Raw genomic sequence first — 24,582 nt, forward strand, 5'->3', positions numbered from 1 at the left:
ACCACGTGTGTCACGATGCCTACACAGTCCTAGCAGAATTCTTTCTGTCAGTTCAGGCTTTCAGAATAAATAGCTGTGTGCTATTATAGCAACACGGCCCTTGACAGATGGGATGTTATTTATATTCTACTTACATGCTATTTAAATCATTTTAACAGGAAATTGTTTTACATAGGAAACTACTGCATGAATTTCTCCTGGAAGCCTCCAGCTACCTTTAAGCTTTGTTCAAACAGCCAAGGTCTTCTGATTCTTTCTCAAGGGATTTATTTGGATTTTATGTAGCCCACGCTCCCCATCCAACTTCCTATCGTACATGCAGACAATAAGTTCTTCCTCCATTTCTAAATTTAATCCTTCTCAAATCTACTCCTTCAACGCTAACATGTCTCAAACACTGAGTTTTCCGCCCTCGCATGTTTTGGTAGCATGGCCAATTCCTGTAAACACTGTCCTTAAGTGCTAACTGAAGATGGAAGTTGCAGCAGCCAGGCATAAATAGCACCCAACAAGCTGTTTCTTTTACAAAGGCACAAAACTTTTCTATTAGTTTCACTTGCCCATCAAAACCAAAATGCACAAAATTAAGCATGCAAAGAGTTTGCAAATAGCTAAAAGGGCAAACAGAAAGCTGGAGGAGGCAAAGCAGAGGGCAGAGTTGGGTAGAACAGGATGAGTGTCAGTAGAAGTATGTAGCACAAATTTTGATGAATATCTCTTCTGTCAGAAAATAAGAGCAAGATCAGGATGAACTGAATTTTTAATTAAAGTGATGAAAACAGGTCCTGGTTTTAGCAAGGTTCTGAGTAGATTTTTACATTTAAGCAAAAGTAGGCCAGTGGAACTCTTTGAGTGCACATCACCATCAAATTGACTGCGATGGTTTGGAAAAGCCCAAAGGAGCCCTGTTGTGCTATCTGCACAATGAACACAGAGGGAAAGAGTGACAGCCCCACAGTGACCTGAAAGCTGAACCAGGCAGCTGAGCAAAAATGGAAACAAAGGCGGAGAAGGCAATCCTAGACCAAAAAAACCCCCACAACTGTTGGTGCCTACACTGACAACTCAGGAGCATTTAGGTTCTGGCAATAAACTGAAGCCAAGTTTCTAAGTGCTGCAGCTTTTGAATTAAACTCTCCTCAGGTCCTGACATTCCTACTTTTCTCCACGCTGAGTTTGCACTAAGCAGCATAGTAATCCTTGTAGGTTTAAATGCTGTTTCAATTCCTCCTTAGGATGATATAAACAGACCATTCTCACTCAAGGCACTCAGATATTCTGGGATACAAGTTGGCAGCCATTGCTTGGCTTTTAATGCAGTTGTGCAGCTCCATATCTTCACCTGCTAGGGCACAAGACAGGTGTGTGCTCAGGAAAACAGGTCTCAGAGCTGGCCTGGGGACATTCCCAAGGCCCAGCCTATGAGTGCTGAGCATTCAGCTTCTAAACTCCTAAGTCTGCCAGAGTCCGGCTTAAACTCAGTAAATACAAGGAATGAAAGACAAAGCTAGGGGTGCCTGAACTTCCTTCTAGCACACCTTCACTCAGAAGTTGCTAAGAGAACTTGCACCTATAACAGTCTGTCAGATTGTAACAGCAATTCATAACATTATCACAGAGAGAAATACATCCTTGTAGCATAGCTAAATAATTCAGTGGCACCAACACAAAAGAGACCACGAGAGCACTAGCACATCTGAAGTCTACATGGAAATCACTACTGCTTTTACTAAAGTTCAAACCCATTCCTTTTTCCTTCCCCCCTCAATTTTGATCAATATTTGTCTAGCATGAAAACTAACATCACCCTCTACTGTCTCATTCCCGCTCTGTTGCTTTAATTGTGATTGCTTAGGCAGAGAATTGTAATTTAATGGTCAGCTGAAGAGACTTCCAATCAAAGTGAAACCTATGTCTGCTCCTGTTTCTTTGGCAGGGATCTGACCACAGTTATGTAATAACAGGGACCATAAAAGCAGCGTTGTTGTTAACTTTATGTAATTGTAGGATTTTCAGCGATGTACAAGAGTTAAATTCCCACTAGTTTCTGCCAATTCTCCCTGGCACTCACTTGACAGTCCCCTTCACATTCTTTGAGATCTTGCTCCTGCAAATAGAAACAGTGTCTTCCCCCTCGTTTCCTAATTTGCAGTTTAATACTGTAGCTTAAATGTCTACTAAAGCAGGTCATGCTTAGTAAAGTGTGGAAATTGTATCTGGCAAGCAAGCTGCTTAAGCAAATGAGGGTTCTGTTCACAAAGCCTAAACACATGCATTTAATCTAACATCTTTAGCCCTGCCTTGTCTTTTCTGAATTGACATATTACATTTTTTTTGCTTCCACAAAGGAAAGGAACTTCTTTAAAGTTCATCACAGGCAAGATGTGCATTTAATCTCTGTTATTCCTGCATGATTTTCAAATAAATTTACCAATTTTAGTGAGGCAAGAAAAATACGAGATAAACACCTTCACTTAGCGAATGAAAAATATGGGAATATCAAAGGTGTACAAAATTGTAAATTGCAAAGAGAATGGACAAAGACTCTGCCCAAATCAAATCCACAGTCATCATTATTATGCCTCCAGTAAAATCAAAGAACATCCTGAGTGTTGCCTTGAATGGAAAGAAGGCTCGATCATTTGGGACAGATCCAGTGCATTTGAAGCCCGTAGGAGTCTGGCCACTTGCTGTGTGATTTCGTGGAGGCCATTGCTTAGGAGGAGAAAATGACCTTACATCCTAAAATGAGCTCACTTCATAGAAGATACTACAGTCTTAGAGCTTTTACGCAGATTTTCACATTGGTATTTAAAGCAAGCTCTGACTAATAGAAAGTATAATTCAGTTTTAAAGAGCTTTACTTAAATGATAGATCTGTGAAGAGACACCTGAACAATGGAAGTAAAACACCCCCCAAAAAACCCAACCCTGTATCTTTTTGTGAAAACATGGTTTCATCTTCTGTGTAGAGAGAACAAAACCTGAAAGGATTTAGAATTGGGTTTAAGTTTACAGATTAGAGCACAGCAGATCAGTTAGAGTGTCCTTACATGAATACAGCAGACCTGACTGACAAGAGATCATCAGTAATAATTCACACCCCAAGGGCCACAGATCTCAGTAGCTTCATGGGTCCTGCTCTGGCTGCCCACACTGAGGGGCTCAAGTCTGTCATGGTATCATCAAGGTCTCCAAAATTTAAATTCATTGGTTAATTTTACAGTGAATGGAAAAGGAAGTCACAAGAATCTCAGGATTTACACAATGGTGTTCTGAGAGAATTCTCTATACACAGAACACCCTCCACTGAAAAGCCAGGAAAAAAGTCAGCAGACACATACCAGCAGTTCGGCCAGATCAGCTTGAAATGACTGTCATTCACAATCAGTGGCTAATCACATACAGAATACCTCTACACTAATTATGTTAATTAAGTAGATAGTTGTTTATATAGACACCTATTTCAATTTAGCAACAATCTACTGATTGAATTTCATAGGTTAAATCCAGTCCTAGTGCAACTGGCATTCAACACTGATTTTTATGCAGTAATGTCTTCAGTTACTCACCTAGAATTTAATTTAGCAGTGAACATGAACAGAGCTGGCATTAACTTGGGGTGTCAGACAGAACACTGTGGCTATAAGAGTTCATGAGCACTGCAGAAACAGAGAAGCTGCAACACCCCAGTGGCCAAAGCAGACAGTGCTAAATTAGATCAGAACAGAGGCAGTCACAGGTACTGGCAGAACCATTTGCACTGGTTCTCTCCCAAGGGCTTGCTCTGGCTTCTCTCCATCCCATACTCCCACCCACAGTCACTCCTGGCATCCCAACCCCTCTCCCTGAACCTCAGTCTGTGGCTGTTTGGCCATGCACAGTGACACAATGAGCCTTCTAGCAGGGTCCACCTGGCAATAAGTCTGGGCTGAGAGGCATTCTCTGCTAAAGGAAGGGTTTGAAATTCCTCTCCAGTACTCCAAGCATGGTTTAGTCCTTCCTTGTCACTAGGATTTGAGTGGAATGATAATCAACACTGCAAACCCTGAGTTTTTCAAAGGACCTGAGGCACACATCCTTAATAAGGCCACGACTTCTTGTACCTTGTGTGTCTCGGGCACCTGCTGGGTTAAGCAGGAGACTCACAAATGGCAGTGACCTCTAACCTTTAGAAGCCCATCAAGAGCAGCCACAAAACAAACAAGAAAACAAAATATTATCTGAAAAATGCTTACCAGGAGAGCAGCACAAATAGGGCCGTGGATGATGTAAAGCAGATGAGTATCAGAGCTGATCCAACAACTAGAGAAAACAAACAGGAAGAAAAAGAAAAAAGGCATTTATTAGCTTTGGGTTTGTTTTTCTTTTTTACCTTAAAGAAAATATAAAAATTTTGCAAAGCAAGCTGAAATGCTACTTACTTGTCATTATAATATAAACTTCTTGCAACGGCATGTATGCAGGCAGGGATCAGTGGAAAGCCTGTGAAGAAAAACAGTATTTTCTTCATTAGCAAACCTGGCTAATAACTAAGTAAACCTGTGTATCTTGCAAGAATCTTCTGTATTTTCACCTCACCCGAACGATATACCTGCAGAGCAAATACACTAACAGGGACCAACCTAATCTTTCTTAGATTTCTTTCTGAGGGCTGTGTGAAACCTTATTCTCACTGACTGGCCACAAAATGCACAACACAGAAGAAAGGCAAATCAACTTACAGCTTTTTAGAATGCAACAGCTGATCTTCACTGACACACCTGCTTTTCAGGCTGCAATCTGCAGTAACACCAAACAGGTAGGTAATACTAAAATGGTGACTGCATACATGACCTAAGCTTTAACAGTATGGTCAGTGTTGATCATGTTCTCACTGGTATGAGGACAAAGTATCAATACCTTGCTGGGTATTGAGAAAACAACTTTGAAATTGGACTCATGAAATCAAGCTAAATGAAAAAATTTTAATAGAACAAGCAAATTAGTTATCTGGGGCCCTTGACACTCTAGTGCTGCCTGAGCTTCAGGAGCTGCTGAGTGCCTGTGCCCTTCCAGCCACATCTCAGCTGTGCCTGCAGCAGGACAGAGTGACCAAGTCTAGTACCAGGTACCAAGTCCCATTAGAACTGAGTGTGCCAAGACACTGAGGCTGCAGAGAGCCTTCACTTTTACTTTGTGAATGAGCTCTGGTGCCTTATCTGAAGTGACCAGGCTTGGCTTGTTAGTTTTGATACCGATACTACTTGAGATCTGCAGTTACAGCTATTCTGTGTTGCTTTGTGAACAATACAGGTCAAATGGAACTGCTGGAAAAATAAATCCTCAGTCATCTCTAACTCAGTTCTGACCTTCCACCCTAGGCATGGCGAGACTTCTCTGAAAACAAACACTCATTCCTGAATAAACATCTTGGAGAGGAGGAACAATGAATAATTACTTCTTAAGGTCTTTTTTATAGGAGACTATTTTCTCCATACAAAGGAGGAGTCACTTCCTGACTCCAGAAATGCATAATCTCTCTCTCTCAGCAGAGGTACACACCACTTCCTACATTCATATTTCTAAGCTTGTTAGAACACCCCAGACAAAGAACCAGGGTGTGCCATCGGCACCCAAAGCTACAGCTCAGAGAGGCAAAGGTACAGATGTGTGAAGGAGGAAGAGGCTGCATTGACCTGAAAACACACAGTGTGAAATCACATACCCCAGCCAAGAAGGTAATACCACATCAAGTGCTGCTTCTCAGCAAAAACAGCCACCACAATAAGAGTGTGCAGGTAAATGCCTTCACACAGCATCCAAAAGTAGTTGCAACCCATCAGGTACAGGTAAATGAACTGTGACACTTTGCAACTAACCTGCAGGGGAAAAAGCAACAGTATAATATCTATAATACAATTTTTGATCTGCAGAAAGCTCAGAGTTTTATTTGCAAGGTGGAAAAAAACCATCACTTGAGGTAACGTTTATTCGGTTTTCCACTAAAATTACATATTTATTTACTTTCTAAAATAGAATTTTCATGGCATTACACTCCCATACTTTATGGTGACATAAAAGTTAACCAAGTCTACTTTTTATTATTCACACATGAGGACCCTGAGATCCTCAAGTGTGGTAGAAAGCTGTAATCATATTCTGCCTTATTTTGCAAACCTTGCCACACTTAACCATTCCAAATCCTTAAATTATGTGATAGGAACCACAGAAGAAATTTACCTGGATGTGGGTAATCCCCTCTCAGTTTTACCCATCACAAGATAGAAGTACTCCAGAGAACAATTTATGTTTTTAAAATGTTTACAATACTTCCAACTTTAACCTAATCACCTAGGGACCAAGAGTTTGCAGTAGGTTCTGGGGGAACCTGGCATATATTTATATTTAGCTTAATTCAAAATATATTCCACAATTTAAATGCTATATCATAATTTATTGTGAAGTCGAAAATGTGAGGTTATCAAAAAGGAGCAGCAGTTAACTTGCAGATCTGGTCACATTAAATCCTTTTTTTTCCTTCATCCAACATTGCTGCCTGTTTGATTGTTCTATTTCTACCACTTGGCTTAAAACAAATCAAACCCCAATATTGTTTTACCATTTTCTGCTACCTAACTCACTTGATGATGATTATTAGCAGCTATCTCAAGTATGTTTGCCAGCACATTGATAACTGCTTCTACAGGAGAAAGAAATTACCTTTTTATTGGATTCAACATCAGGAGTTTCACCCTAACTTTCACAGAATTAAAATTTATCTTCCCTATCTAAATAACAATAAGGTCAGAGCTAGGGATTTGTTTATGTATTTCATCTTTAGGCTCTTGTGTTGCAAAAATAAATTATTCCAACTGAAGATGGCTAAGTTAAAGCCATAAGAGAATAGCTGACAGATCCAAAATACCTTGCAAAACATCCCTTCCTTGGTGAATTCAGCTGTCAGCCCCCCTGACATCATCTAGAATGGGCTCCCTTGCAGCTGTTTCACTGCAAAAGCGACTCTGTGGAGCTGGGAAGAGCAGCTCAGCTCAGTCTCTCTGAGCACTTTTCCTGTTTCACAACCTCGAATGTGCAATGTCCCAAGCACCGAGGGACATCTGCTGTGCTACATCACATGGACACAGCACTCTGCAGGCTTTCACCTCGCTGTACACAACATTTCATCAGCTGCTCAGCTCCCATCTCTTCTGTGCTGCTGAAGTTATTCACATACCAATAAACAAGGCTGTCAGATATACTTTCACTTACTGGGTTAGTTGCAACTAATTCCTGGTTGTTGGCAACTGCTGTCAGTGAAATTATTGTTACAACAGAGTTGCAAACAAAAGAGAAAAACAGATTTTTATGCAGGGTAATCCTTTGGCAACTCAAGCTCCTAGAAAAAAGAAACAAGAACAAATGAGTACATGGGAGGACAACTATGTGTACTTGGGGACAACTCTGGCATTTTGAAATGCTGGAGCTCTTGATTTTACTCACAAGTCTTACATCAACCCTTTCTCTGGGTCCAGAGCAAATTTAATACAAGGACACAAAAAAGGTACCACCTTTGCTTAAACACCAACATGAAGAAAGCAAATACATTTAGTTCCCATATGTTTACAGTGCAGGACCTGCTTTGGCATGGCCAGCTGAAAATGATTTGTATGCTGATAATAATTTTCAGAAGATTTACATCTTTTTTTTGGTTAGTACCTGAAGAATTTCCCAATTAACTATCACACCTGAGCCTGATGAAGCTGTCTTCCCCTATTTCCATTTACCCAGATCTGTTTAGATCTTTTGAGAATTCCCTTTTACTCATATCCTTGTCAATTTTCTTCCTTCAGCCTAAAGTCAGAGAAATATCTAAATAAGCAAAATAACGCAGATCTCACCCTGACTTTTGTGTATAACTAAGTTATAAACAGTTTATAGGATACAATTTTAAAATATCTAAATAACTGCATTTGTGTTCATTTCTAAGGTTTGCTTTTAATCTTGCAACAAAATTAAAGAGAAAATACCTTTGGAAGGATTTAACAAAAAAAACAAAAACAGAGGTTCAACAATATGTAACAGTGCTAAACATATGTGCAGCACCTTTCTGTTTTTCTGCCATCCTAGAGGAAGCACGTCTAACTCAGTGTATTCCAAGAGGCAGGACTGCTTCTCATTCAAGTGCTTCAGCGAACTCTTGGGTTGCTTTGGAGAAAGCAGCAACTGAAGGCTCTGCTGCAGTCCATGCTCTGTAACCACACCTGCCTGCCTCCACTTAATGGCCAGAGACGTGGAGTGCAGCTGATTGACACTTTGAAATGACCAACTGGAGGAGAAAATCTACCACTTACACACATGCCACTGCTGCTCACTGAGAGAAATCAGAAACTCATTCATAAGGGCAGCAGGGGATGTGTCTAAACTGTCACCCAAGGGAAAGAAAAAAAATCAAGTTTTCTGGCCTTTTCAAACTGCATGCCTGGAAGAAAAGATAAAGGAGGGACACTGGTGATTAACTTTTAATTTAGGAGGGTAGGAGGGAGAACTTTATACTTTTTCAGAGAAATGCAGATATGAAATATTCACAGAGGCTGGAGAAGTATATTGGAAATCGCTGACAGATGAAACAACAAACAAGGTGACCCAAAGGAAAGAACAAAGCCAAAAGCCTGGCTCTGGGGGAGATCTTGGCTGCATCCTGTGCAGCTCTCACGAGAGCAGTGTACAAAGCACCCCCAGATCCCTGCACTAAGCTCACTGTGCCAGCTCTGAGACAGGCTGAGCCCACAGCACTGAAAACAGGGGAAGGAAAACCCTGTGGAAAGCAGTGCTGCCATTCAACAAGGAACTGCAGCAAACTCCAGTTGCCACATGTCATTCAGATGAAGAAAATACAACAGAAAATGTCTCCAAGATACAGAGAATAGGATTGCATATGAATTACGGGATAAAATCTAGTCCATTAGGCTCTTTAAGATTTTATTTTAATCTTTTGTTTTAATGCCCCAAATGCATAAAATTTAATTATTATAACATGCAGGGTCTTACGTTCTTTGAAAATGTATATGTTTTTTTTTTCCCTGTATAGTTTATATAAGAAAAGAGAGACAATGCTAAATTCCAGCAAAGGGCTTTGTGTAAACAAGTCCTGCAAAACTCTGGAATTCTGTCTGCTTATTGTTAAGACTCAAGACACAGGCAAGGAAGAGCACGTACAGCTAATGGGGCCATCTCTCCGGGTCATCCAGCAGCTGTTCCTGTTGAATATTCAAACACACCCATCCACACCCACCTCCACCCATGCATGAAAAGACTGAAAGGATCACCGGACAAGAAACAAAAAGCAAGACTGATGACAGTTAAAAACTAAGATTGCTTTTGGTAATAAAAGGATTTTTCCAAAGCTTCCCCACCCTCTCTCTTCTGTTATCCTTCCTATATTCCATTTTTCTGACTGTTTTTCTTAATGACATAATATCCTTTAATCACTTAATTCTCATGTTTATGATCTAAGAATATTTGAATGACCAACTCCTCGATTAAACCATATGTAGTGAAATAAAACCAGACTTCCTACTAAATTATCTATTTCCCTTCCCATTTTGACTCCTGTATGCCTTGGGCATTAGGGGAAAATTAATTTATCCAACAGAAAAAAGGGTGACATTTTCAAAAGCCCCTAAGCGGGTTTGAGATCCAAGTTTTTAAGGTATTTCAATACTGCAAAACTCAGCCAGTGAGATCCACGTGAGCATCTAAGGGGAATTATCTGTTCAGGTGACATTAACTTAAAGTGACTTAGGAAGCTCCTGTCTCCATAACAATCCCATAGTCAGTGGTTTGCCCACCTTCTCTTTATCACAGTGCTGCTCTCCTCTCTGCAAGCTGTCATGGGATTTGACATGACACTTGATCAACAACTCCTTTAGATCAGGTGCAGTTTTAGGGGGTTTTTTTCTGCTTTGATTTTTGTTGGGGGGGCATCTTTGAAACTACAGCTCCCCTTTATCCTAAATCACTGCTTTTTAAATATTCTCTTGTCTTGTTTTCTTTTTTTGTGAAAACCATACCGCTATTTTAACATTTTAAACCCATGTACGGTCTAAAGTGTTTAACAGAATGAGAAGGCAGAGACACTGCAAGAAGTTTCTTTATGCCTCACAGATGAGTTTTCAGCGAACTTCAGAGTTCTAAGTTTATGACCCATTTCATGCTGTTAAAACAAAACTCCAATGCACTCGGGGAGCACAAGTGACAAGCTAGATAATATTTTCAATGAGACAATTTTCTGAAGAAAAAACAAAATTTAAAATGCAAACATAAAATGCAGAAAAATTTTAGTTCTAAAAAGTAATCCAAATCCCAAACAGTTGATATTTTAGGGGAGGGAAAGAAAAAAAGCCCTTTTTCAGTGGGGGAAAAGTTCCAAATTTCTAGTCAGATCTAAAGGTATTCTAACTATTGGTAATCTAACAAAAGTTGTCTGGAAACTGTCAGTCAACTTACAAAATAGATTTTTTGGAAATGACAAATTCAAAGACATCCCCCACAATAGCAAAAAAAAAAAAAAAAAGTCCACCTGTTGAAGCTATGAATAATTATCCAAGCTTTAGCCGATACATAATACATCCTGGTATTAATCTAGGTCCTTAAATACCCTTCAGCTTCTAAAAATACTTTAGAGGAACTGTGCATCCCAAGAGAACAGCTTGCAAAGGACTTTCTTTTAGCTTCCTTTAAATTTTGTAATTTCCTTTTATATCCCAACATAACCACAGTCTAGAAAATGTGGTTTGTGGGTCTGGATTCATTCCATGCAGTTCTTTGAGGCAGGATGATCCTGCTACCAGCAAAGCAAATCCCTGGATGGTTAGACAAACATGACATGTATGTCATGGGATGGCAGCAAAGCACATCACCTGCTTTTGCACTAAGTGCCACAAGCCAAGAGGAAATTACCTTGGGTTTCATATGATAGTATAGAAAAAATCATGCTTGACTCTCTGTGAACTTACAACATCACATCCTATTCCAAATCTTTTTCTTTTCCCCTGTGTTAAAGCCTTTTTCCTGTCACATTAGATATTTAGTCTGCCAAACTTTGTGACATTTATTGCAACAGATTAGACCTTCTTTAAGCAAAATTAAGTTTCTTATAAGGACTCGGAGCCATTTCACACATTCAGTTTGTGGCAGGAAAGTGAATTTGGAAAGGGGAAGCATTGTTTTTACAGGTCATACAAAAAAAAAGTGATTGAAAAACAATTATATGGGTTTTTCTTATTACAAGAGATCAGAAAAAGCTGAAATATCATCTTGAACACTGGATTTCAAAATCCAGTAGCCTCTTCAAAAAGAGGCTACAAAGCTGAAACATTCCTTTTTGTTGGGGATTTGCAGAAATGTTGTGGACGCCTGGGGAAATAATGCACAGCTAAACTGGAAGCTCTCCTTTCAGCCAGAAGGGACTAAAAAGGAGAACTGTTTTTTATCAGCTACCAGCTGCCTGCACCTAATCAAAGCCCACAGCATGAGAAAAGCAGATACACTGGCAATGGCTATGTGCTACTCCTATTTAAATGCCAGGAAGAGAAGGATGATGGAGAGGCAGAGAGTACATGGTAGGAGCAGGTGAGTCCAAGGAGCAGCTGTGCACTGCCAAGGAGGGATGCAGCAGAAATGATTAAACCAGAGCCAGCTGACATGGGGAGCTCACACTGCAGCAGCTGGCAGAGGAATAACTTGTCTCTCTCAGCTCTGCTCATGGGGCAGCAATCCTGGTTTTACCTTTTCACTAAGCCTCAGCAACTTCTTAAAGCAAAAGGAAAAAGAGTCCTTCATGGGGAAGGAAAGAAACTTCACACAATATAAAGTAATAAGACTAATTTTAAAAGGCCTGTGTATTAGATCATGGGCTATTGTGACAGTGGTGATAACACTGTTTAAACTTCCTCTCAAGAAGGTGATACAATAACTGTTAGTCAGCACATGACACACCTATCATACACAATACTGTGAGTCAAAAAGTGGGATTATTTTTATTATTCCCATTTCTACAGTAGCTCTTCACCTTACTTTGCTTACAGCTGTATTTTGTGGGTACCTACTTTGGGATGTTACTGTACCTATCAAATGTCATCTCTATTTTGGTTTCCGCTTGCTCTTTAGTTCAGCTGGTGTTTGGCATGACATGGAATCACAGAACATCCTGACTTGGAAGTGACCCACAAGGATCATTAAGTTCAATTCCTAATATCAACACTGTAATTTATCACTACAAATACCCGAACATCACAAACCCAAAATGAACAAACACTTTCCCATTTCCTATTTTCAATATATTTTACAGTTTTTTGTTTGCAGGTTATTGATTTTAGATTTCTGCGAAAAGAAACCTCCATTTTTGTTACAATATCATATCCAATGCCAAACCTGTATACTGGCTTTCTTCACCATCTTGCTCCATGTAATTTCATTTGGATGGCTGGTGTTTCTAAGTGCTGAAACTAGGATTGTGGCAGCCAGTGGTATCTGATAAAGGATTTTAAATATACTTACTTAAAATAGAAGAATATGCCAAGAGAAATCAAGAGTGATGCAATCGAAAGTCCGTGTCCAATGATGGCCAAATAATACAAGTTCAGAGCAGTCTGCAACACAAGAGCAAAGCCAAGTGATTCACACAGAGCTAGTGCTGATAAAGGACACATTTTTACAGCTCTCCAGCAGTTAAAGTGACTGTAACACTAATAAGAAAAAAAAAACCCCAAAACATTTCAGGTAATGATGGAGTAAGTCCAGAATCCTGCCAAACAACATCCTGCTAAAACCTCTCTTTGTTGGGAACACAGCAAACTGAAGTCATCACTAGAATTTGCCTCTTACCAGTTAAAACACCAAGTTCCCAATAAACCCTGCTATTTTTTCTGGGTATTCATATAAATCTGACTAAGCTCCTGCACTGGCTGCATTGCTGTCTGAGGCTTGATTCCTCTGCTAACACAACTCCTAAGTAAAACATGTGCTTCCTATATGAATTTATGTATTTTTTTCCCCACAGAATGTTTTTTTCTCAGCATTTAAAGATACTTCCTTCAAAGCAAGCTGTGATTACAGTACTGTGAATCCAGTTTTTATTCAGCATTTAAGGAAGAGCATGAAAAAAAATTAACAATTACTCAAAAACAGTGAAGACTAAACAGTCTTGTTAAACAAGCCTACAGCCAATTATGGAATTATGAAAATCTGGGAAGATATGAAATGTAAAAAAAAGGAACTGGTGAATTAATATTTGGAATAAGCTCATATTCCTGTTAATTGTTGGAGCTAATATTTAATTAATAAAATCATTAATAAATTATATTAAAAAGTAACAAACCTTTGCTTTCAGTCACGGAATCTGCCTTGCAAAAACCTCTTGTCGCATTAAAGACAAGATTATAATTTGGCACATAAGGAAATGAGGATTTTCAGCTTGAATCTTATACTCTCATAACAAAGCACAACTGTCTGGGTTCCACAGGGAGAGTGAGAGCACACACCCAAATGCTCACTCACTGCAAACTCTCTGGATCCCCTGAACTTGTTATGCCAATGTTAGGACAGAATAATTGCAGCTTGCTATCACTGACTTTTGAGATAATATAAAAAAATTGCAGGAAAAGTTTTAAGTAGGTTGTAAGATAACACAAGGGTAGCTCTTTATATGTGCTAGAAATTTTCAAATTATAATTATTTTTAAAAATGAGATAACAACTTCCTTTAAAAAAAACCAAACAAACAGCAACACAATAGGTATAAGCAAAACTTATTGTGAAATTGGGAAAATGAAATATTTGGAAGTGAGAAAAATGAAGCATTACCCCAAAATGCTAACATTTGAGATGTATAAATGATAAGAGCCTTTCTATGACAGGCCCAAATCACCACCTCACTCAGGGCCCAATCTAGGCTGAAGTGCATTTTAAGGATTTAGAGATTTCCCCACGATTTAGAACAAATTTTAGTCACAAAATTGGTGATACAGCAACGTAGTGGTACAGCAGTGGTACAGCAGGAGCAGCTGCTGAGGGCAGTAAAAAGAACTGAACAATGCACAACAGCCACAGTTACTGTGCAGTATCTAACCTGCCTTCCCCGCAGAGCGAAGAGATAATGCTGCGGAGTATAATAACACAGAGCACTGCAGCAAGCAGCAAGGCTTGCTTTGGAGCTGTTATTCCATTTCAACAATGGCTTCAGATTTGTGACAGAGCTGAAACAGGCTGGCAAAACAGCCTGAGGAAAACTACCTCATATTCATAAAGAAGGATCTTCACAGATCATCTCCTTTCTGAATAACATCCTTACAGAAATTCTGCGACTAGAATTAAACTGCCACTAACAAACTCAAAGTTTCATGATTTGAGAAAAAGCAATAATGAAGTGCCTTATTATCGTCTGTAACCATCTTTTGCTCAATATGGTTTTTAGGCAAATACCCCAAGGCATGCAACAGCAATGCTGCAGGCAGTTAGAAACTGTATTTCACTTCAGATTTCTTGACACAAGAAATTTCTGCTATTATTGAGCCCCTCAACATGAGGTCCAAATTAATTTACAGCCTGTCCTGATCAGTGGTTTATATTCCTCGTTCTTGGGAATTTACAGTTTCAATTTACTGCTTCTCTCCATGACTGCATGTTTCATAAACATAAGGAGTATTAGTGGACCTACAGTTGGGGACTGAGGCAAAATATGCAATTTTCTCCATTGTATCCTCATATATCACGAAGTATCTTGAAGAGGTCATTTAGAGATTTTTTTCTTTTTCTAAATCTTTTATATGGATGGGTATCTTCAAGATAAACTGAAGTCTATAAAAACAGCTATACACAGACCCACACAGGTAAGTGTGTGCACAGAGCCTACTTTTGATAGTTAGAAAACTATTCCAAGCATTGTTGCATCAGCTCTGCTGCCTTTTGAGTTCAGAAACTTGTAAAGATTTGCAGATCAGTTTCTTGACACTGGTACCATGCATTCATTCCTCTCCTACCTTCACTTTTTCATGTGTGTAGATATTGCACTGGGTATAGTTTGTCCACGTCCTGTTGCTTTCTGGGTGCCTAAACCAATTCCCCTTTGAATCGCAGATCTTCGTAACTTTTTCTGCAATCGAAAGTTGACAGAATAACAAAAGAAGAAAAGTGAAAGAAAAATACAATAGTCAGCACTGAAATTCTATTTCCTGATGCCAAGTGTTTAATAAAGATTGGCAAACAAATGACAGCTTTATTAATATGACTAGAGAGACTTTGCTTGTTACTATGAATTCTGAGAAACTTGAGGCCGTTGCTTTTGCTTGGCAAGGGCAACCGATGATGTGATTTTCCTTAAGAAAACAAATAGATTTTCCTTCTCCAATCCATTAAGTATCAAAACACATTGAACTAACTGTTACAGAACTACCAGATGAAGTGACAAGAATATATAAATGGCTTGATTAACATCCAAGATGTAAACTGAAGTCTGACATCCTACCACTATAAATTAGTATTGGACAAGTGGGAAAAGGTAAATAGAAAAATTGCTCAAGAACCAAACTGGAAAATCATCAACTATAAAGAGGCATGAAAAGACCATGAGAAATATAAAATCACAGAAAGAGACAAGACTAGAAATCCATGACATTTTCCACATGCTCACAAAGCTTAGCCCATAGAAAGAGGAAATGATTCCAAGTGGGAGAAACTCTCTGTCAACTTCAACTGTTAAACTGAGGTAAAAGAGTAAGTTGTATTTCTGCTTGTCTGTCAGAAAAGCTCATCACTAAGACAAAAAAAGTGTGATTTAACTTCACTTCCTACTCCCTAATCTACAGAATCTCTCAAGGACATAGTTCAGAAAAGAAAACAAATAACTTGTCAGTTTTCTATGTGATAAAAGGAAAATGAAAATAATGGGTCTTGAGTGTTTTAAATCCCGGAGCATTAATTACTTGAGTGAGGCAAACGAGAGATGAAGGCCCCAAGACCATAATTTCAGTGACAAATACCCTGGTGTAGAAGTCAATGCACACGTACCTGAGGGGTTGAAATCCTGAAAGTAGTCAGGACAGCGCTGCACCGACACGCTTCCAGCACGAACGTCACTCCAGCACAGCCAGCCATCCCACGTCCTGTTACAGAACGAGCCTGCAAGCAAATGGAGAACTGGCAATAAAATAACTCTTATTTATATATTCTTTCAAAGGTCAGATGGAGCACTGGGTGAAGTAGGTTTGCAGCAAGGAGGAAAACAAAATAGAAAAATGAGATTTAGCAGTACATGATTAAACTTCCCTTAACAGAGACAGTTCCTTATACATACATTTCTGTAAACAGGTTTAAAAATCTTTTCTCATTCACCTTGAAACAGCCCACACCTACAGTTTACAAATCTCAGATCCAGAACACAGTGGGCAAAAACCCCAATTGATTCATACTCAATAACGTACCTTAGCAAAGAACCTCATGCTTCCAAAGATGGTTTTACTGAATTTATTTCTATTTTGGATATACACCAAGCCTGTACCTATGCTTGCTCGTTCCCTGGTAACATCGTGGCATCCCAGAGGCCATGAGAAAGCCTGGCTGGGAGGCAGCCACAGCTCCTCTGCCCAGGCTGAGCTGACCCTGCAGCAGTCACTGTGGCCAAACACTTCCCTAAGTGCCCCAGGAACAGGGAATGCAGTGTCCCTCAAGAGCCTGTTCCAGTGCCTCATTGCTCACACACATTTCAACATCTAAAATAAACCTCCCTGGAGAATGAGCTGGCGTTTAATAAACAACTTCTTCCCAAAAGGCACACAGAATGACTGACCATCTCTGCAAATTTGAAGATGTTTTTATTATCTCACTTCAGTTTTCTTTTAAAGACTTCATAATGTCCCCATCTCAAAGGCTGCAGTTTTCAAACGTCATGTAATTCCTCCTCATCTGAAGATTTTCCGATTTGTCCAGATCTTTCTGAAGCTGTGAAGCCCCAAGCTGGGCACAAGCTTACACTGCCCATACTTGTATCCATTTCTGACCTCCAGGCATTCAGTTCCTCCAAAGAATCATTTCAGAAGAGCAAAAGCTCTTTGTAAAAGAACGTAATTACCTCTCCTTGTCTCAAAAGCCATTCAGTATTTCCAGAAGTTACCACGTCAATACAGCAGCAGGTGGAGTCGCTGGGGTCAGCTCTGAGTGACTTACCAGGAAAAGTAATAATGACACTGTCAACAACCCTCAGAGCAGGGAAACTGGGTGGATTGAAATACTTACAATTTTTAAAGGGAGATGTGACCAGGCAGACAGAGATATTACAAGAGCATGAAATCAAATAAGCTAGTAAGATAATTAGTTCCTATTTAAGTTAACATTTTCTTCTTTCATCAAGAAGAAAAGCTTTGTGTTACATAAATCGTGCTATGGGCAGATAATATAGTATATTACTTCATGCATCCCCACATGATGTTTATACAAAATTGGGCAAACATTGTTACAACCTGAAAAATAATTGCGAGTAAGACAAGAAATTCATATAACTAAAAGATCCTGAATGACTGTAATTACATCTGATGACCACTTGCTTTAGTAAAACCTCACGAGAAAACAATCTCTACCGTTATGCTGGCGAACAGGGTCTTGCATAATCTTCTGGTAGCACTCATACTGTGCTGTCATGATTTTATTCCGTGTAACACTCAGCTGGGCAAAGTCTACAGTTGTGTTCTGATGCCCCTCAGATGGTGTGGCAGTGGCAAAAAACTAAAAGGAAAAAGATTTCTTTTAGCAAACCACATACAAGCTCCAACAAACTTTTTCAACACCAATCCTTCTAAATAGACTTTTAAATATTATTTTACTGAAAGAGAGTGATCTTCAAATCTTATTGCTGACAATATGATTTTGTGTTTTTCTGATTAATTTAGCAATTCTTACTACTTAATCTTGACAAATGTCTCCTGAATGAGCATGGGGGAGTAGAGTAATAACTGGCAAGATTTGTAAATAATAATGGCAACGTACATAGAAAGCACTAAGACAGTCAGAGGCATATGAACGGCTTTTGTAATATAGTGAAATATATCAAAATTTAATATAAAAGACATTTCAGTCAGGTCCAAAATGATCCTTTAAGAAAAAATTCTTTCCATATTTTCATGCACTGAAGCATTTGGCTTGTCCAGAGCTGTTTGGTTTCTCTGTAGTCTGGTGAACCATAAAGTCAACCCTCAGAATAGCAAATGGTATTCAAAAGACAAGACTTCCACTTCAATAGTCATTAAAATTAAAAATTAAAAAAATCTTAGGAAAGTTAATCTTGACCAAAGCCTGAACCTCTTAAGTGCATTTTTAATAGTAATTAAATATTTTATGAGAAGCTACTAAGCTTCACAGAAAAACAAAGCTGCAGACAGAAATTCTGTACCACCGTCATACAAGGGATGAAATTAAAATTTCTGAGGATGTTCTCTGAATCTCAGTTAGATGTCTCCTGCTCTTCCTGGGGTCTGCAGGGTACTGCTTCTCTCACTTGTCCACTGCTACTTTTCTGAGCAGAGAATATGCTGGATTCAGCAGAGGTAAATACTATTTCTGTTCCCTTGCCAAAGGAATTCAAAGAACAACAGAAGGTAGATAAAGATCCTGTTGTGCAGAAGCTACATTTGAACATAAGATTAGTTCTTTCTGCGTTTCCCTATTAATAATTTCTATGGTACTCTTTACAGGGCTGTTAAAACTGGAAGTGATTTTAAAAATTCATTAGACTCACCATAGTAACCGATAAGAAGAGCAGCAAAACTGTGATCCAGATTTTTGTCATTTTTATATGTGGTGAAGTGAAATTTATGTTGTAGCTGAATGAACTCAAACTGCAATAGCAAAAAAAAAAGAGAATGAAATTTAGCAATTAATGGAAGCCAAAAGTGATCAAAGACTTCATATTTTCTTTCTGAATTAAAACAAATCAATGGAGGTCCTCTCCATTTTTACTGACTAATGGACAGTGATGCCATGTGAAATACACAGAGATGCTCAGTGTGGTGTCAAAACAAGGCACTCAGCTCCTCAGCAGTGAACTCCAGCAGCATTTTTCCTGCACTGCCACCTCCACTGCCTCAACCACACCTTCAGAGGGTTTGTCTCAGTCACACACCCCACAGCAAAGAGCCCCGAGATACAAATGGCACTCTGCCTTTGGGCAACCACAGCAAACTTAAAGAAGACTCAGACTTTCACAAACACAAAATTATTTCCCATTGTCTTCATGCCACCTGGTATTTCATTTGGCCATTTCTGAAATAACTGATCTATTAAGCAGCCACTTCATCCTGAGCTTACAGCTTTGCAAGGATGACAGTGGCAATGCAAGAATTAATTGTGAGCTGTAAAATAGTTTCTGCAGTAGCTCTCGTTTCTTTATCTGTTATTTGAAGGAAACCCAACTAACCAAGCCAGCTATGACCACCTTACAGGTCACACTCTTCTTGGGATTGATTATTGAAGTGAAAAATACACCCAAAGCATAAAACATACACAATTATTTATGAAGCACGTAGACCATCTATCTAGTCTAACCCTGCTGTGACAGCTGCCTCAAACAGTAGCAAAACATCAAAGAAATTTGTCTTTTAATATTTCACTGTGCCCTGAAGTATCCTGAGAAGGTCACAAAGCTCAGCCTGGTACTGAGGTAAGAGCTTTTCTTCTGATTGCATCATGGAAAAAGACCTGCCTGTACTCAGTTTATTACAAATAAACCAGATTTCAAAACCCCAAGTATCTCACTGCAGTAGCATTACTGAAGCTATTCTCAGCTAAAATAAAGGCAATAACCTGAGTGTGAGTTTTGGTCCCTGGTACAGAGTAATTCACTCCAACTCTCACACCGTGATTTAAGACACAAACCTCACATACCCGAAGAGCTCTCACACAGCTCAGAGACTTCTCTGCCAGCGAATGCAGAGGGCTATGAGTGCTCAAACACACAAACCTTGTGTCCTGACCCAAGCCACATTCCCCCTCTGACCACACTTGCTCTCATCTTTGGAAGTTTCTTATCCAGCAGTGATGTGCTGTGAGAGACTGGGCGATGACAAACAACTGGCAGGACATTGGCCAGCAGAGGGAATTGTACAAAAAGCTCATTTAAAAAAAAACCAAAAAACCCATCTTAGTCACAAAACTCAAGCATTTGACATGGCTACTTTTCTGCTTTCAGGCTGGGCCTGGGTCCTCCTGACACAGCTATAATACAATAAACAGCATCCTGTGGGACATTTTAACTACCAAATACATCACTGCTGTGTATTGTCCAGCCTGATGCTAATACAAGAAATGGGTTGGGCAGTCAGTTACTGTTGTGCCTGTTTAACCCAGACTAAAGTTGTATCCATAATCTTCCCTCCATTTTTACCAGTGGTGTGCAAGCCTGGAACACTGATTGCTGCAAATTGCACAGGTGAGGCTCTGAAATTCAAATCTGAAGTGTCTTAAAACACTTGCAAGAAGACCAATTAGTATGCATGAAATATATTCTCAGTTTGAGCTATTCCTTCCGTGGAAAATCCACATGATGAGAACTAAAGAGAGCAGATAATTGTAAAGACCCTGATGTGTTTACGAAAGAAAAATCTAAATATCTTTGTGTAGTGACTAAAGCTTAACTAAAACCAGACATCTAAATAAATCTGCATTAACAGAAGAGCAATATGACTTCAACTCTGCATGACAACTGGGGGCAAGGGTGAATAATTCAAACCTACCACAAGTTTCATTCATTTACAGCTGTGTCTGTTTTCCTAGGGGGAAAAACCCTGACCTTCTAAGGAAATTGGAATTAAGAACTTACTGTAAAATAAGTCAATAGCCTTTTCCCTCCCAAGTATGATGAAGCAAATCTGTGCAGGGTTAAAACCCACAAATGATGTGCACAGGACAAGCCAAGAGATGAACCAAGCAGAAAATAGCAATCATAACTTAGTGTATGTTTTTTTATACACACATACAAGAGTTCAAAATATTTTTCTCTACAATAGCTTTAGAAATCTTTATGCTAATACAAATGTTGGATGTAAAATTTAAAATCCATGTTTTTATACTGCTCTCAGTTTTGCTTATTTTAATTTATCTAAAAGATACAACATGTACACAAAGGCAGAAATTATCTGCTTTGAATCAGAGTCCAAGTTTATTTCTGTTTCACAATATCAAAAGTCATCCCTTATCTCAGTTCCTTTAATGGTCTGAGTCTTTTCATATCTAGTGGTTTTGTAGATGTTTCCTATCAACTGCTCCAGCATCTACTGTCAAATTATTAAGTCTTCCCAGCAGATAAAATGTTAAGTCAAGCCTATGATACACTCTATACTTTCCACTCATTTCTCTCAGTTGCTGATATATATAGCAGAAAAAAACCCCAAAACCACCACCTTTTTCTAAAAAATCATTACTTATGAACTTAATTAGAAAATGCAGGATGAAGGTCATTCAGATGTCTATTTGGACTGCAGGAAAGCATTTCTTGCACCACTATATGAATTCATTCCTTCAACATTTATTCCAGTTAGTCTGGACAAGACCTTTCCAAGGAAAAATGAAGTACTTTCTCAGGAATGGACATCAATATATTCCATTGACTGAGGCAGCAAGCCAGTACTGCTGAGAAAGTCAGGCTACTTTTATTAATAATCTGCTCTGATGAGATACAAACCAAACCTAATTCTCAGCAAGTTCTTTCCCTCTCAAAGCTGGGAGGGATTAGGCACACAAGAAATTAATAGTAAAAAGAGACCCATTCTTAGGTTTCTTTAAATAATGTTTTCCTAGCTGTTCTGCTATTTTAAGTCTGACAAGTCCACTGTGGGGCAGAGAAGAAAACTGTATTGGATTGAGATTTACACGGCAGGTACTGACTGAAACTGAGGTGGTACAGGCACAACACTATAGCTACTGGCAGTCCTCTGGCTCAAGTATTTTCACAGTAAAAGGGAACATCAGTGGGAAAAGAATGGGGCATTGTAACAGTAAATCAGATCGTCCAGATCCTTGAAATATCATTTTTATTTCTACTGCATGTGTGTGAATTTAGTGAAGACTGGGATAACTTAAACCAAACAATAACAGCAAGGGAGCTGCCATTAACGATCCTCCCAAGGCCTTGTTGTGTTTGCCACTGATGGCAGTGACACCTACTGAGGAAGGAATTAAAAAAGAACTGCAAACTGGACTCAGCTAAAATAGTCACTGGTATAGCTTTAACAGATGTTCACATTTCTCTTCCTCCTGCTTTCTCCACTGAGCCATCCTGCCTCATCAGCGCTTTCTACTTTTAACTTTGCCCCATCCTCCCAAGAGTAAGTAGCACCCTTGCTGAGCTCCAGACACTTCCCATTTCAAACATACAATAAAAAGGTTAAGGAAAGCCATCATTAAACAAAAAAATCATTTGTTTGAACTTGCAAACCACATTTAGTACAAAACAAAAAACACAGGCAGCTTTCACCTGAAGCAGTTCTCGAGTCTGACTTCAAGTGAGAATGCAACTCTGTGGGAGCATGATAGAGGGAGAGCCTACTTGTATCACTACAGGTCCATCCATAAATGCTCCAGAATTTTTCACTAATTGGTAATCTTTGATTTGCCCAGAAGCCAAACAAAACAAGCATTCCCAAAGAGAACAAAGACAAACCCACAAAACTTGTGCAGTGTAAATGACACACCTTGCAGTGTGCTATACCCTTGTAACTGTGATGTTAAACATGTTTGCATACAGATGTATAACCTTCATCTCTGACTGAAAATGGGCTCAGAATTGGTATTTTCTTCCTACTTTGTTACTTCTGGTTCTTTTTAGAGGGAAGCACACAACTTGAAGTATTTAAAACCTCAGGCAATGTTTGGTTGTTTTAGCTCAAGATAAAGGCAAAACCAAGTTGGAAAATGCCCAATACTTTTCAAAGTGTCTCTAATTTGAATTGCTGTTCAAATTGCACTGTTATAAAAATACTCCCAAAAAACCAACAAAACCAGTAGCCTCAAATGGAATTTGAAGAATGGATAGAGCCTTCACTTGCATCTTCTCTCACATAAACTTTCTGGGAAATACTTCTCTGACTAAATGGGCTTTGCAAGTGGGCAGTACTGGCCAAACAATAACAAACGCCAGATTTATTGAATCCTGGAAACGGACTACAAAATCTCCACATGTATATTACAGAACAATGCAAGGCAATTTGGGAACCTTCCTATTTGGGTAAGATGCCTTTATTTCTGAGGGAATCACTTCTACCGGCATTGAACAAACTGCTCAATAGTAAAAGCTCACACCTAATGTGCAGGAATTACTCCACCCTCCTAATAATTACGGAGTTAAAAAGGCTTCAAAGTAAAGTTAAATAAAATAATGCCACACAAATATTCCTCTGTCTACCATTCATTCCAGGAGTTTCTGCTAGGAAGCAATTGTGGCACAGTGGCATTTACTGTCTTCTTGAGGATTAACAAAAAGACAGAGACACAGTGGCATATCTCAATTTAAACCCTGAGTTATTGTACAGCAACTTCGTCATGCAGGTGGTAGTTCAGCTCAGGAGGAGAAAGTCCTTGCTGCTTAATTCCTGGGCCATGTGCTGTGCAGGTCTCTAGGTACAAGGATATGCAAGTAGGAAATTAGGACTGGCTCACTAAGATTTCACATCTTTTATTCTCTTCATTAGCACACTTTTTTGCTTTTGTTTTCGCAGCGCTCTGGTTGCATGCCAGAAGCCTTGCAGAGATTGCAGAACCATCTGCGTATAAGATTACACAGATTAAATTACTCCTGGGTGCTTCTTCCCATTAATATCTTTTGGCTACCATTCAGATAAGTTTTGTCACCTGCACCCAACAGAAATTACTGGCAGTAATTGGCAACACTCATGGCCAGTTCCAATAATACCTAAAGTTATAAGAACCTATCGCAGAGCAATGGTGGTGCAGGTTTTCCTCTATTTTCTAATATTTGTTTTGTTCAGTTCACCAATGAGGATGGTATTGTAAATTATTCTGAGGAGAAACATGGGCTATGGAGGTCCAGTTAAAATCCAAACCAACCAAAAAAACTCAGGAAAAAAATCCACCACAACAAAGCTCTCCAGATAAGATTTTGGAGGAGGGAACGTCCACAAGGTTCTATCCCTGGAATATTCTGCAGTTTATGCTCTTGGTCAACATTACTCCTCTCCACACAGCAGACTGCAGAGCAGAGTTTTTGTGGTTCTGTCCATCACTCCAATTTTGGCTCTTTAAAACAGGATTTCCACTGATAAAAAAATGGTAAGTGTATTTCCTCATTGCTTTCACACTGACAAGTCTTCTCTTGGCCCTTGTGCTTTCCATGCTTTCCCTATAAACTATGAAAGCTCTACACATCCTTCTCCAATATGGTGAACTTCCTCCTGACTTAAGAACATTTGGAGCTGGCAGCACAAATGCTGTAACGCCATGTGGAAGAATAGCAAGGACTCAAGAAGGGTTATAGTTACAAGTCAGCAGGATATCTAACATCGCCAAAGAAATGTATCACATGCATTTTAAAAAAATATCAGAG

The 24,582-nt window shown here is 39.2% G+C and overlaps 1 protein-coding gene across 2 annotated transcripts in view; it reads right to left on the bottom strand.

Annotated features, from left to right (window-relative positions):
* The window catches only part of CALCRL (calcitonin receptor like receptor), a 63,683-nt gene that overhangs the window by 11,777 nt on the left and 27,324 nt on the right, over window positions 1-24,582 (bottom strand). For both annotated transcript variants that reach the window (XM_085065967.1, XM_085065966.1), the window contains exons 2-10: window positions 18,766-18,865; window positions 17,612-17,756; window positions 16,047-16,157; window positions 15,020-15,132; window positions 12,541-12,632; window positions 7,252-7,378; window positions 5,708-5,861; window positions 4,425-4,485; window positions 4,239-4,305 (exon numbers count right to left, since the gene is read on the bottom strand). In XM_085065967.1, coding sequence (XP_084922093.1) covers window positions 4,239-4,305; window positions 4,425-4,485; window positions 5,708-5,861; window positions 7,252-7,378; window positions 12,541-12,632; window positions 15,020-15,132; window positions 16,047-16,157; window positions 17,612-17,756; window positions 18,766-18,816 — 921 coding nt within the window. In that variant the 5' untranslated portion in view covers window positions 18,817-18,865. The remainder of the gene's footprint in view (window positions 1-4,238; window positions 4,306-4,424; window positions 4,486-5,707; window positions 5,862-7,251; window positions 7,379-12,540; window positions 12,633-15,019; window positions 15,133-16,046; window positions 16,158-17,611; window positions 17,757-18,765; window positions 18,866-24,582) is intronic.

The sequence above is a fragment of the Lichenostomus cassidix genome, chromosome 7 (assembly GCF_008360975.1).
Source record: "Lichenostomus cassidix isolate B80296 chromosome 7, HeHo_3.0, whole genome shotgun sequence".
NCBI lineage: Eukaryota > Metazoa > Chordata > Aves > Passeriformes > Meliphagidae > Lichenostomus > Lichenostomus cassidix.